A 16,076-nucleotide genomic window follows, 5' to 3' on the forward strand; every position below is an offset into this window, starting at 1 on the left:
GTGAATCACAAAATACATACATACATGTATATATGCTGAGAACATACACACAAGCATGCTGATAGACATGCACACACATACATTTTAAGCATTACATACATTAAAAAAAATATCAGTAAAAATGTTATTTTCTATTGATTAAGAATATCCTAACATATTTGAAATGACTAGATGCTAGAGCTCGATTTGAAAGGCAGGTCTGTGATTGTTTTTTTTTTTTTTTTTTTTTTTTTTAATTTTTTATATTTTCACACTCATACAGCACACAATTTTGTTCTTCTGTGAAATATATTCAAGATTAATTAGAGTGATAGAAACTTGAAGAGAAAAACTTCAATAATAGGCACAGTAAGCCTCATTCTTTTATATATTTACAAGAAATAGGATATCTATATATTTATTTATGAGACTATTCTCAAATAATTATGGACCCTAAAAAAAAAAAAAAAAAAAAAAAAAAAAAATCCTGAAGCTAAGAATCACAATCAGTGCAAAATTAATAATTCCTATATATTTAATTAATAATTCCTAGATAAAGAACATTTTTTTAAAATTTGTGCACAGTAAGACCTCAATTATTTGGCCTTTCTAAATAAGGTTAAAAATTTAATATAATACAATACATGAATATAGAGGTTTTTGAGATAAACATAGAGGGATATTAAATATGAATAAAAATGAGCATGAGATAAAAGCTGTTAACCATTTTTACTTACTTTCAATATAATTTTCAAAATGTATTAATGCCAAATGCTTTTAAAAAGTTTTTAAACTTAGGAGATAATAAAATCCAACCCATAAAAAAGTTTCATATTTTTCTAAATCATAGGCTTTAAGAAAAAGCAAGAATAAATATTTAAAAAAATTATGCTAATTTATCACTTCTGTGTTTTCGTGTGCTTTTTGGTATACAAAAAATCTCACCAGAAACTAATTGTGAAAAGTTGTGTACATGATAACCATTCAAAGTTTGTTAATTTTTATTTAGCAAGTATAAAGATCATAAAAATGAATAGGAAATTATACATCAATAACTTCCATAAACTTGAGAAAAAATGTCTTCCATGAAAAGGGAAATATAGTGTAACATAAGTATAATATAAAACTAATTAATGACTGCAGGACTTTCAATAAATGTATTTTTATAATGCCAGGAATATTTCAAATGCAAAAAAAATTCCAATTTTCCCCTGCTTTAAAGAATTAATTTTAACAATAAATTTGTATTATTCGCATAAAATTTTAATGATATTTATAAAAACATGATTTTTAACACTCAAAGTTCCCATCTCTTCTCATAATTATAGATGAGATTTCTAATGCTTACGGATAGATCCAAACAGGATATAAAACTTTTTAATTTAAGGACATTAATAAAAAAATTTCAATAAAAAGAAAATCTTTCAAAGTTTCAATTAATTTAACATTAACAAACTTTAAATTATTTCAATTTCTATTACTTAAATAACTGAGGTCCTACTATACAATGAAATACAGAACTGAATCAGTTCTTTTTTATGCAAATTTCTAATTTAAATCTGGAACTCCACATGTGCAATATCACTATGCTGACCTAGTGAACAGGAAACAAGGGAAAAAAAATGTAGCAAAATGTTTACCTCTTTCTCTCACTTAAAAAATAAGAGATATTTTTTACCACTCTGAATAACTTCAGATGCAAGTATGAACATGGTAGCAGCGAAACAATCACAGCTTCCACTTAAAAATCACATCATTTGCTACATATCACACATGTTGTTGCATCCAAGTACTGCAACTCTAACAGCTCAAGAGCAACTGAACAACTGAGCAAAAATATTCAAAGAGGGTTGCTGTAAAGACACAGTAAAACTGTTGATGCCAAGGTGGGGTGATTTCACTGATTTAGACAGCTAGTATTAAGTCAGTCATTGACTGCAATCCAACGTCTCTCTTTTAGATATTCTACTTGTGAACTGCTGTGAATGGAGATGAAGCAGAACCTGATCTATGAAAATGCACATTTTGCCACTTGCCATCTTTCTTTGACCAAACCCTTGTTTCTTCAGACTGTTGAGTATGTGCCATGCCACTCCTAAAATAAAATTTCTCATTAACAGATAGCACAATAGCTAAATTAAAAAAAAAAAAAAAAAAAAAAAAAAACTCTTTATGTAATGCATCAGTTTTGATTAGATGATTGCCAATGAACACTACTATAAGGTTTAGCATATTTTTAATTCTTATTCTTTATTGCAAATTATCTACAAGACAGTATTTAATATTAATTCTTTATTTATATAAAATACTATTAAAAATCAGTTTAATGATAGAAGTCATTCTAATAAATTAAGACAAAAAAATATACTTCACAAACAGAATATTGTTTTACAGAAATAGCACAAAATACTCTTCATGTATCAAAACAGCAGCAATAACAAAAAGATAAAAGCAAAAACTGTGTAGAGATTTGCTTCTTCTTTCCCCTCCTTTTGCTAATGTCTTCGCATAATTTTTCTTAAGGCTGCTGTAAATTTTCAGGGCAAAACTAAAATATGGTCATGTAAGTGCTTAGTTAAGAGGGTTAACACCACAACCAGTGCAGCTGCATGGGATGGCAAAACCTTTAGGATTAGAAGAATACCATTGCGAACACCAAGCAGCAAAAATTTGGGGTAGTAAAACTTTCAGATTTGAGGAGGCAAAATTTTTAGAATTTAGGGAGGCACAAATCAGCCAAATTTAGGATCTGCAGAGATTATACTGGGCAGCAAAATGTCTAGTACCAGACCAGCTGGCAAAGAAAAAATTTCATTTAAAATTTTTGAGAAATCTAGCTTAACAATTTCTACTTCAATTTATCCTCTTACATTTGCCACTTATTCAGAATTCTGAGAAACTGTTCTAGCTTTTTCTGGGTCAACTCCTAATGAGCATGGAAAATGACTATTTCTTTTTCATTTATTTTGCTTACTGCTGGAAAAATATTCTCTAACATTTCATACAATTTCATACTGCGGCTAATATACCAGGAATAAAAATGCTTATACCTAAAATTCTTATTATAATCTTATATATAAAATCTTGCAAGATTATATATAAAAAAATTGAAGTTGTAGCCACAATTTACTACATTAAGTATTTGTTGATGAAGGTCCTATTATTTATTATGGAATACACAAATGCAGCAAATTTTTCTAGTACTTAATTAAGTTTTGGGATCCTTAAAACTACACTCATCTATCAAACCCCGCCTCTCTTATTTTATTCCAGATTTTTTACTTCTATTCAATTTGTTTATTTTTTGGCCTGCATGAAATAAACTATTCTATGAGTTATTATTCCTAATAAAAGTACCTATACACAGAAAACACTGCTTTTAAGTAAAGACTTAGCAATCAAATTTTCTTAAAAGGGGAGAAGTGAAACAAGCAATACACCAGCTGCAGATCATAATGTGGGAAAACAAAAAACTACAGTATTGCATTAAATTAAAAAATTAATAATTAAATAAAAATAATTAATGCCCCCTACCATTTGTTTTCTAAATATATCAGTTAATGTTAAAAATAAAATACTTCATGAAATTTCAGTTTTATTATTACGTACTAAAATATAATGTTTGAGAAAAAAATAGTTTACTTTAAACAGTCATTTTTTAAACATATCAAGTGGCAGTCGTACAATAAAATCCCTTGTAACCAGCAATATTGAAATAATAGCACTTTCGAAAGTCTAGATTTAAATTCAAAATTTAGACCCATGAGATTAAAAGTATATAAAGGACTAACAATCTGAAACTTTAAATGTTGAAAATATTTGTGATATGTTTCTACTTTTTAACATATTAATTCTTATCCAACTAATATATTAAGGAACCACCCAGAATATAAAGATGTATTATCAATCCCTTTTTATCCCTCCACGCATGAACTTTGAAAGTAGTGTCCATGATTTTCAGAAAAAGTTTACATTGAAAGATACATATTTATACTTCGTCTCTTTTCTGGAAAGATATGAAGATCATTATTTTAGGTCTCTGTTGATGTAAATTGTGGGCTTCGATCATGTTTGTAGGTGATGAACTGAGTGACAAAGATTATCTTCCTTTTAAAGCACATCCAATCAATGCCTCTGTTAGACAACTTATTAATATCACAAACACATATTTGGAAAAGACTAATGTTAGTGAAGAGGAAGTGCAGGCTTGGATGGATGCAGACAATTCTGTTCTTATCATATTCCCTCAATATGATAATGAAATAATTGGACCTATACTGGGAAAGAAGGAAAATGATGAGGAGGAGGGGGATGAAGTTGAAGATGACAAAGCAGAGCAAAAAAATTATATGGAAGCTGATGAAGAATTGCAAACTTTCATAAGATTTTCTGGGAAATGTTCATCTATGTTTGTACATAATGTTATGGAGCTTTACCGTATACACAATGACTATTTCACATTACTGTAATAGTCATAAGCAAGTAGACATTCAAAATCATATGCCATCATATTAAGAATTTTTCAATTTTCATGTGATAATGAATATAGTAATTTTAAGATACTGCTTTATCATCTTCTTCTGAAATATATAATCATATATTATGTGTTTTAATTTTAAATATTCTGTACAATTTATAATATAATTTATTTAATTATGGCTGGTAGGTCAAAACCATTACTGATTGACTGTATATGCTGCAATTCATACAGATGGTATCATAAAACACCAGCAAATAAGTTCAATAACTATAAATTCAATCATCCAGAAAAATCTGTATTGGGAATTATGAGGTCCAAAAGGGATTCTACTCTATACACCTGTGTAAATAACCAAAGTTCTGTTAACTGAAAAATAAATTAAGAGGTTACACAGTAAGAGGACATTAACTTACACAATTTCAGATTTGCAGTTAAAAAAAGGGGGGGATTTTTTCTTTTGAGGGCATTCTAAAGTTAAATACTTAATAATATTTCAAACACCAATGATTCTTTTTCTATGAAGTTTGAGCATAAAAGAATTTCACTCATATAAATACATAACTATTAACAAAAACTCAGAATTGATTTACGTATGCTAACAAACATTTTTCTTTCTAAATGATGAATAAATGTTGATCCTTTAAAAATACCAGAAGATCCAACATATATACAAAAATATGCAGGAGCTGATATTTTATTAGAGTACTTATTTATAATTTTTAATTAAATACTTTAATAACTACTGATTAAAAAATAAAATAAACATATTCGCTTTAAATTGTAAACAGACTTAAAATATCACATCATATATCAATGTACATAGGCAGATGATGACTAATACACTTTTATTTTTGTTTAATATTTTCATATTAAAGCAGTGATAATGAAATTGGCAAAAATTAATGTCATGAAAAATTTTCTAACTGCAATGTTTTGCAGAGGATGTTTACATATTTTTAGAATGATTTTTATAAAGAACTGAAAAGCAATTGCTTTGGGATAAAATTTCAGGCAACAGCTTAGCATTTGAAATGAGAAACGTGTCATCAGCTACTTTTAGATTTCTCCTTCTTTCAAAATGTTGCATGTGACAAGCTGTGGATTGAAAAATATGCTTTGAGCTTGCTGAAGAGAAATTTTTCTCTTTTGTAATTCAAAAACATTGCAAAAGGTATGGTGTTAAAATATCTAAGTGCAAAATAAGCCACATTATTAATCAAAGATGGAAAAGCCATCAATCATTACTTCTACATGGAAAGACGATTCCAAATAAAATCCAAAAAAGGGACATACTCTTTCTAAAGTTAAATCACTGGTAATAAGAAAAAATCCGCCAGTGCACAAATCAATTGCAAAGTTTTTAAATACATCTGTAGCAACAATAAATAAAGCAATAAACCAAGATTTACAACTTAAAAAAGCTAAAAAACCTAATATTTACAAGCTTTTGCTGAGGCATGTGGCTCAATGCCAAACAATCTGCAGAATCCTATATGAAAATGATTCAGCAGCATATAAATGGAAGTACATTGTGACCTTTGATGAAAAATGGGTTTAACTAAATAACTGCAACAAAAAATAGATCTCTATTTATTATTGAAAATGAAGATGGGGAATATACAAGCCTGGTTCTGTCAATGCAAAGAAAGCTTAAGGGATTTATGATCGTCACAGGGTTTTCTTACAATGCAAATTAAAAATAAGAAGAGTGGATAAAAATGTTAAAATCAACTCAACGTATAATCAAGAGAAAGTTTTATATCTGATATTTGCAGAAGAAATTCCATTTCTTTATCCCTATGATTTTTTTTTTTTTTTTTTTTTTTTAAGAGTAAAACTTCTTCAAGAAAAAGCAACAAGTCATACTTCAAAAAACACCACTGCATTTCTTGAAAAAATGAAGACTGATACAGTTATTGCATATTTCAATGTTAGTTATTGTTTTCAATGTATTCCTGTGAAGTCCTCTGATGTTTTCCCTATGGGCTATTGTGTCTTTCGTCGATTGAAAAGAGCTTTTTCTAAGTGGGAATACACCATGATTTATGGACATGGAAGAGAAGCAATGGAAGAGAAATGGAAATAAATACAGCTGGAAATTTTAGAAACAGCCCTTCTATCAAGAAAATCCTGATGTAGACTTATAGTCCAGAAAAAAAGACTATAAGACTGAACATCTAAAAAAGGACTCTTTAAATTTTTAACATTAATTAAATGGATCTGAAACTATTCTAAAAATGTGTAAACACTCCGCTGTAGTTTCTACTTATAATACAACTGATTTCTTCTTATCCAACCTTTAACCCAATAACAACTCTAATTGACAATATTTTATAGAAATTTCAACACAAATCAAATGCATAATGCGATTTGCAGGATAACATACAGTGCATAGTATTTAGAAAAAGTAGTACTTTTTTTTTATTTTAGAAAAGAGTAATTAAGTAGATTTTGGGGGGTAATGTTACCCGCGTCCGTGATTATCCTTAAGTCACACGTGCCCCCTGGGTGGTGCTAAATGGGTAACTGTCACAAAGTCCTGTGGCATACTGGGGTTTAGTGGGATGAGGTTCGGTCTGATGATGAGTAATCTTATGACGACCCAACGGACTGCTCTTCCCTGGGAAAACCGGCGATTGTGGGGAGGATTTGAAATTCCGAGGACCTTTGATCTGGAGAGGAGGGGTCTTGGAGGAAGCAGCCATGTAGAGGATACAGGAGAAAAGCTGAGTTTTGCGTCTCAGGCCGCCAGATAGTACAGGAGCCCGGGGCAGCCTAACCAGCATGTTCTGGCTGCTCTATCAGCTGGTGTATAATCTCACCTGCCTTGTAGTTCCAGGTGGTGCCTGGGTGGGGTCCTGCATGGCAGAGCGGGGGGCTCTTCCAAGGTCACTACTGGCTGCTGAATCTGAGGCTAGCCCCTCCAAACTGGCTCTTAGAAAATCGGAAGGAATTTTTCTCCCCCTTCTTTCAATCTTATACCAAAATGGATGCTCGCAATACAAAATTAGATAAAAACGCATCTTCTGAAATCCCCACTATAACCACTGTAATTCCTTCTGAGGGAGTGAATGTACCCTCGGGTGCGGACGCTCTTCTCTTCAGGACTACAGAAACCAGAACCGCTGGTGAAAGGGTGAATGTGCCTTCGGACACGGATGCCTTGAACCCAGTGGGGATGGATACTGACTCCTCTGTCAGAAGTACTGTGCCAGATGCGCAAGCGGATGACCAGTCACCAATGATAGAGGTTGTAAATAAAAGAAGAGAAAAAAGGCAACGCCAGAAAGAGCGGAAACGACTGGAGAGGGCCATGGAAGGGATCTCGATCTCTGGGGAGAAGGGAGCGAAAGAGAAAACAGATTAAGCTGGGACCTCTGGAGCAACCTCCAAACCGGTGAGGAAGAACCATCCAAGCAATGAAGAGTCTCGTAAGAGAGAACGCATTGCTGGTGACACCCCGGAAATGGCCCTCAAGAAACGATGGCTATATAGTCAAGCTGCAAGAAAGGCAATCACTCTGCGAATCGTCTGCAAGGATGATTCCAGAGACATAACATCGGTGGATTCAGATTTCATCACCTCTATAATTGATGACCGAATTATCGATGGCTCTATCACCACCTGCAGGGTCCACAAGACAGTCCTGCAGCCGAATGGCCTCAACATTGCATGTGAGGACCAGGAGACTGTGGACGTCCTGAAGACTTTAATTAATGATCTACCCGGCCCTGAAGAAAACCATCCAGGTTATCATGCCATGGCTCCCGGAGACAGACCCCCATGAAGAGGTTTTTCGCTTGGTTTCCTGGTAACAGGTCACCAAAAGATAACATCAAGCTCCTTGATGCCTGTAACAAGGGCCTTGATGTTAAGAAGATCGCCATCAAGGCAGTTATCCCTGGAGACGGAGGTAATACCTTGGTGCTGGGAGTAGAACATGAACTTATGGATTATCTGGAGGCCCAGAATTTCAAACTTTTTTGTGGTGCCCATGGCTGTGTACAGTTGAAGGAACCAAGGCAACAGGAGAAATCAATTCCTTCGCCCAAGGATCCTCCAAAGAAACAGTTGACGGAAGAAAGGGAGACCGAAAAGGAATCGGAACCAGAGCTTTCTTTGGAGGCCCTGGAGAAGACATCTGAATAGGTCTCCCTTGTCACTACTTCCTTTGAAGTAGTATGCTAAGGATGCAGCTTTTAACTAAGTCTCTCCTAAAATCCTTCAGGGTAAGTTCTTTTCTTTCATTTAACCTGTTTTAATGGTTAAGGTTAGTCAGTTAAACCTGCAACATAGCAGAGCAGCTTCATACAATTTAGCTGCTCAATTAGGTAAGCAAGGCACTTTTGTTGCCTTAATTCAAGAACCTTGGGTGTACAAGGGTAAAATCCTTGGTAGGCCCATGAACGTGCACTTCTTTTCGACAGAGGGACCTGATAAAAGACCTAGAACTAGCATTTACATTTCTAAAAATATAAAGGCTATGAAATTATCCCAATTTACATCAGAGGACTTAACTGCTATTGTAATTAAGGACATAAACAGTTCACTGAGAGGAAACATTTGTTTTTGCTCGGTTTACATGGCTTATGACCTTAACATTCCGCAAGAATTTATAGATCTTGTGAGCTTCTGTGAAATAAACAATATTCCTATGGTTATTGGTGGTGATGTTAATGCTCATGGGGTAGTCATGGGGTAGTTCTGATACTAATCCTAGAGGAGAAAAACTCATGGAATTTATAATGAATACCAACCTAACTTGGGTAAATAGGGGAAAACGCCCCACCTTTGTTAACAGAAGAAGAGAAGAAGTCATTGACCTCACATTAACTTCTTCTGATATTTATAACCTTATTGAGAATTGGCATGTAAGTGACAATCCCTCACTTTCTGACCATCGCCTTATACAATTTTGTATTAGAGATGAAATTCCAGCTGAATATTTCAGAAACATTAAAAACACAAACTGGGACCTTTATAAGGATTTCCTGATTTCTAATGTCATTAACCTTCAGGTTTTAGACAATAATTGTACAGTCAAGGAGCTTGATATTCAAGCAAACAATTTGACAAATATCATTATTGAATCTTATCATGCATCATGCCCTCTCAAACGAAGGAAGTACTCTCCTAGCAAGAGAGTTTGGTGGACCAAGGAGCTTGAAAGCCTCTGCCTAGAGGTTCGGAGAGCTCACAGGAAAGCTGTCAGAAATAAATCTGAAGTTAACTGATCTAACTTCAAAACTCTACAAAGGAAATTTAAAAGTGAAATCAGGAAAACTAAATACAACTCATGGAGATCGTTCTGCACAGATATTCTGTCCTACCATGAGACTGCCAGAGTATATAAGATTCTTAAAAGATCTCAGGAGTCTCAACTCTCATCGGTTATGCGACCTGATGGCAGTTATACTATAAACCCTTTGGATACACTTTCGACCATGTTGAATTTTCATCTGAGGGACAGAGGTGTCACCTCTGACCCCCAGGAAAATCCATTGGAACTACTTCATAATCCATTAGATCTGGATTTTGCTAAGACAATTGTGAATTTTGAAAAGGCTAAAGCGGCCCTTGATGTATTTCTTCCCTTTAAATCTCCAGGGAATGATGGCATTTACCCAATTCTGCTTCAGAAAGGCTGGGATATTTTTGGTCACATTCTCGTGGACATATTCAGGTCCAGTTTGATTTTAGGATATGTTCCTAAGGTTTGGAGAACTTCACGAGGTGTGTTTCTTCCTAAACCAGGAAAAGATACATATGAGAAACCAAACTCTTTTAGAATGATCACGCTAACATCCTTCCAGCTTAAGCTGTTGGAGCGATTGATTTTCTGGCACCTCCAGTCAGATAATAATCTGAAACATACCTTTGGCTTAGACCAACACGGTTTTAGGTCTGGCTTCTCCACTGAGTCGGCCTTACACCAACTCGTGTGGAGAATAGAAAAAACAATTATAGACGGACACTTTGCCATTGGGATTCTACTGGATATTGTAGGAGCCTTTGATAACATCGGTTTCAAGAAAATACATAAGGCCCTTACTGGAAGTCATATTCACCCTATGATAACTAGATGGGTCATCTTTATGATTAAAAACAGGAATATCTGTGTTAGTCTCGCTGACTATGAAGTAAAGAGAGATATTACTAAAGGGTGTCCGCAGGGTGGTATTCTTTCTCCGTTCCTGTGGAACCTGGTTTTCGACTCACTCTTAGTACTTCTACGGGAGGAACCTGGCATGTCACAGGCTTATGCAGATGACCTTATTGTGTTATTACAGGGTTTCGATATCGGAACCCTACATAATCAAGCTCAGCAGATCTTAAATAAAGTTTCACACTGGGGTGATACAAATGGCCTTTCTTTCTCTGCTGAAAAATCTGAGGTCATAGTTTTCATGTGGAGAAGGAAATGGAAACTGGCAGATTTATATCTGGGTCACCAGATTATTAGGCGTAAGGAATGCGTTAAATACCTAGGATGTTACCTGGATAGTAAACTTACATGGATCACCCATATAAAAGAAAAGGCACAAATGGCCACAAATGTTCTAGTACTTTGTAGGCGAATCGTTGGTAAACAATGGGGCCTTAACCCAAAATCTACTCTATCGATTTATACTGCCATTGTCCGGCCAATGCTTTCTTACGGATGCGTGGTCTGGATTAATGTTATTAACAAAAGCACGTATTTAAACATTTTTAATTGTTTAAATACGTGCTTTTGTTAAAAGGTGCAAAGACTTGCTTGCCTAAGCATTAGTGGGGCTTTAAATAGTACCCCTACTGCTGCATTAGAATTTTTACTGCAAATTCCACCCTTGAAATTATTCTTGAGCGGAGAAGCAATTAAAGCCATGTATAGATTGAATAAAAATGGCACATGGTGCCAAAGGACAGGTTTTGGTCATAAAAGCCACCTGAAAAGCCACATTGACATATGTCTGGACTTGGGCAATGAGATTCCTATAATCTATATGCCCAAAGATGCAATTACTAAAACAATAGTTCCAGATAAACTATTCTCAACTCATATACCAAAAAGGAATGAGATAGAATCTCTAATTGATCTAATTCCAACAGGCTCAATTGAATGTTACACAGATGGATCAAAATCCAACTTCACTGGAGCTGGAGCTATTATAAGGACCAAGGGATCTGAAGAAGATTTCATTAGATTTCATCTATACCTTGGTAAATTAACAACTGTTTTCCAAGCCGAGGTTCTGGCGATCAATATGGTTGCCAGGGAGCTCTTAGCTAAAAATACAGTTGATAAGTATATATATATTCTCTCTGACAGCCAATCAGCCATCCTTGCCCTGGCTAATCGTGTCAAGTTACAAAACTGTGTTTTGAACTGTACTCAAGATCTCAATTCTCTGGCTCAGACCCATAATACCATTAGTTTAGTCTGGGTCCCAGGTCATTGTGATTTTGCTGGAAATGAGCTAGCTGATAAAGTAGCTAAAGATGCTTCGCAACTACCCATGTCTGGCCCAGAACCATTTTACCCAGTTTCATATCAAACGGTTAAAAAAGAAGTAAGAAGCTGGATAAAGAACAAACATGATGATATATGGTCTAAACTTCCAGACTGTGCTCATTCTAAATTGGTGCTCAGTACACTTAACTTTTCAGGTAAACTCATACACCTCAGTAGAACTAACTTACACCAGGTAATTCAAATTGTTACTGGACATGCTTATCTAGCTAAGCATCTCCACAAATGTGGTCTTGTCGAATCTCCTCTCTGCCCAGCTTGTGGAGAAGAAGAGGAAACACCTTTTCACTTTCTGGGACGATGTCCGGTGTTCTCTGTCCCTAGAAACAAATTCCTTGGGTTTCCCTATATTACCTTTGATCAAGCCCTTTCATACAAAGGGCTCTCTGGCATAATAGGGTTTCTGATGTATACTAAACACCTACAGGTAAGGTGAATATGGAACCACAAGAAACAAGCATTGAGACGCCCTACGAGTTCTTTTTTTTTTTTTTTTTTGAAAAGAAACTATGCAGGGATTTCCCTCTCATAGCTGTGTTTTGGAATATAATGATATCAAATTTTTATACACTACCTGGCCATTTGGCTTGAGAATGCACCTCTGCCCTCCCTATTTATTTATTTGACTCTCCATCGCACTCTTGTTTGGTCAAGAATTTGCGTTTGGTGGTTTGGGAGGGATTGAATCGGTTTTCCATCCAATAGGGAAGTTTTCACGATCCAGCCGACACCTTGAACTTAGAGATGGGATCTTTTGCTGATACTATAGATTTGGTGTCAGTTTGAGATCTTATCTATTTATTACTTACCTTTTACGGGAGTTACCATTTAAATCCCTTGATTTAAATGATTAAATGGCGGAAGAGTAATGGGCAATTTTGCCTAAACTCCTTTCCTTCTTTTCATAAGAAGGAAGCGCCCTATTGTTATGTTATGTTAATTAAGTAGATTTTACAACAGAAAATAGGGAAAATCAGATATGTCTTCACTAAGATTCAAATCCTGGACCTCCAGACTGCCAGCCAAATTGCTTCCAATTATACCTGAAGGCATGCAGTAAGGAAGGAGAAAATTCCTTAAACTAACCTCCATTTAAGGAGCAGCCGGGAAGGAGGAGACTCAGTCATCAATTTAGGTAGTGACGAGTTATTGTCCATTGCAATTTAGTTGTAGTCTTTCAGACTTGCTTGCAGGCAGGAAATATGAGAAATCAGTGATGCAACCACCAGGATTTGTACTCTGGACCATCTTACTGCCAACTGGATATGCTCCCAATTACACCACTATGGCATGCAGTAAAGAGGAAAAACATTCCTGACAAAATAACAGCATTTCTTTTATAGGTTTGAGAAATTTCTGAGATCACACATCTAATAATGGTTGTTATCTATCCCTTTTTACTATAGTACGTATGTATGCAAGATACATACATATGTATGAAAAAAATCTTTTCTGATTCCATTTTAAATCAGTTTTATAATTCGTTTGGGGAGAAAGAGTCCTTTATTCTGTCCTTAAGTATAGATGTCATGCAAAAACATAGTTAAATTGCATTCGATAGCAGTCACAATGGGTATTTTTCATTGAAATACGAAACCCAGAATTTTTCATGATTACAATACTTTACTTCATACAAAAAAGTGAATATCACTCTCAGGCTGAAGCCCCAACATCAGAATTCTCTTGCTGGGGATTACACTGATCTCCAAAACACTAGGGAGATTTCATGGCCCAGTAAATCTCCCTACAGTTATTTCAGTTGACTGCCCATAAATTGTCCACATAAAACCCAAAAGCCTGCATTGCTAACAGAGACTGATCAAGAGCATTTAATTGCTCTTGGTTCCAATTAGCATTCATCACAGGTTTTTGAGGTCCCAAATGTCTAACCCACTGCCAAGGTGTAGATACAGTGATAACAGTGCATGTAATAGGCACGATTAGAGTGCCAAGTAAATTATGGCTGCAAATGTCAACTGAAAATAAATTTCAATATTTAATCTTACTTGGCTGCCAAGTTTCCTCTTTAGTATAGATCTAAATTCTACACCATCAACATTACACATCTTTCCCTATTATATATGCATATATATATGTGTGTGTGCAAGTTTAATTTGATTTATAATTTATAAGTGCTATTTTATTTGCTTTTTTGAATTTACTGGCCATTCATTTTAACTTCAAGCCAGTCTCATATAGTATGTAGGTTACTTGGGATTTATTGTACAGATGAATTTTTCAGGCTCTTTTAAGAAATCACTATTTACCCCTCCCCCAAAAAAAAAACATCAAAGAAAACAAATAATTACTATTAAAAACAAAGCAATTAAATCTTACATCTTACTTATTACCCAACAGATAGCAATAGAAAAAAAAATTCTTCAAAATTAGTACTCACTTGTCCATGTACTGAGTAAGTCGAATATATGCTATACATGCAGCATCATCCCCTAATAAATGAACTGAAGGATTCAATATTGTGCTGTTCAAAGTTTTACTATTTTTCCCTAAAACTAAAAATAAATAATAATTAAACTTTTAAACATACCTAAATATTTATTAAATTTCAGTCAGAAAGATTTGAAAAACTCTACATAGTCATTTGGGCGATAATTTACTGTTACCAACACTTTACTCTGCTATTAGGAATTTCCACACTAACTGCCCAGTGCTCATTAAAACCAATAATAGTATTTTTTTTCTATGCAGTTTGCTATGTTCTTCAAATTAATTCCTAATGCTCATTCAAATTACTAATTTTAATATATTTTTGTACATATTTTGCCCCTAATGCACTCTCTTCCCTAGCCTTTTTTTTTCCAAGCATATGGTTTAGAAACTTTATTTACTCTCGGATAGACTAGATTCCTTATCCTTTACAGCCTTTTAAAATTTACTGTTATAGATTTTTACCAATATGAACAATCTTTTGAGCTTAAATTACTATGAGTAATAAGGAATACTGTTTGTACATGTAAACTAAGATGTGACTCCGGAAATATGATATGGAAGCAGAAAGAATACTATTGCTACAATTATTGCAGCCAGTTTTATTGAAAATACAGTACAGTTATCATCAATACAATCAATCTATCTATTGATATACACTTTTTTTGTCAGTCAGTCTGGGAGTTTTGAGAATTCTATACATGAAATATATGGTGTTTCATGCAGAGGGAACATTAAATAATATTAGTGCCTTCTTTTCCAAGGAGAACACAGGGGGTTGCATAGCTGTGAGCACTTAGTAAATCTAACGTGCAAAAGGAAAAACTTTAAAATGATGGGTTTCCCACTATAAATGAATTACGGAATTTGTATCATTAAAAAGTTTCATGCAGTGTATGCTGGAATGAAATATGTTTAGTTATAGTTAAGCTCAGAAGCTGCACTGCTGGTTTTACAAAAAATTAAATGTCTTGAAGCATCAAATATGCCATTTACACCATGAGCATAAGTAATTGCAAGGAGGCATACAAATACAAAGTTATTACAATACATACAAAGCATACAAATACAGTTATTAAACCCACCTCCCAAAGTAAAGAGGCAAGGCCTCCGACAAAATCTTGTTCAGGGAGAGCAATACACCTTCCTGTGAGATTCAGACTCTGAGTTATACTATTCCTTTATTTATTACTCTTATCTATATTATTTCTGCTATTATTGCATGTGGTATAAATAAATGGAGTGACTGCATAGGTTTAACGGTGATAATCTACATGATGGGATACTCTCCCAAGGACGTGTATATATTTCAGTTTTGTAGTGAAGTATAAATTGTTATGTGCTATTAGTAATTCTACATAATTGAGTACTATATATTTCATTTTCTGCTTAGTATTGCCTTATTCAACTTGGAGATCAACTGCATCAAATATTTATAATCTTTGGAAGTAATTATTAATATGTATATTGAATGGGAATGATTTATTTCTTCCAAAGGGGTATGTAACTAATTACTTATTATTTAATATGGTACACATGTATATTTGAAATAGTTTGCATTTAGTATTGTGTTTGTTTAGATTCCAGTAACAACTTTGTATTCCTATATCATCAATTTACACATTTTTTTTTTTTTTTTTTGAGACAAAGTTCAAA

General features: G+C 34.1%; 1 protein-coding gene across 3 annotated transcripts in view; it reads right to left on the bottom strand.

Annotated features, from left to right (window-relative positions):
• Window positions 1-205: 205 nt before the first annotated feature.
• Window positions 206-16,076, bottom strand: part of LOC118184155 (calcium/calmodulin-dependent protein kinase type II alpha chain-like) — a 219,313-nt gene continuing 203,442 nt past the window's right edge. For all 3 annotated transcript variants that reach the window (XM_085810560.1, XM_085810559.1, XM_085810558.1), the window contains 2 exons: window positions 14,371-14,485; window positions 206-2,074 (listed from right to left, as the gene is read on the bottom strand). In XM_085810560.1, the coding sequence (XP_085666686.1) occupies window positions 1,945-2,074; window positions 14,371-14,485 (245 nt within the window). In that variant the 3' untranslated portion in view covers window positions 206-1,944. The remainder of the gene's footprint in view (window positions 2,075-14,370; window positions 14,486-16,076) is intronic.

This window comes from Stegodyphus dumicola, chromosome 2 (assembly GCF_044657685.1).
Source record: "Stegodyphus dumicola isolate Sdum_Otavi_A_Nest chromosome 2, ASM4465768v1".
Taxonomy (NCBI): Eukaryota; Metazoa; Arthropoda; class Arachnida; order Araneae; family Eresidae; genus Stegodyphus; species Stegodyphus dumicola.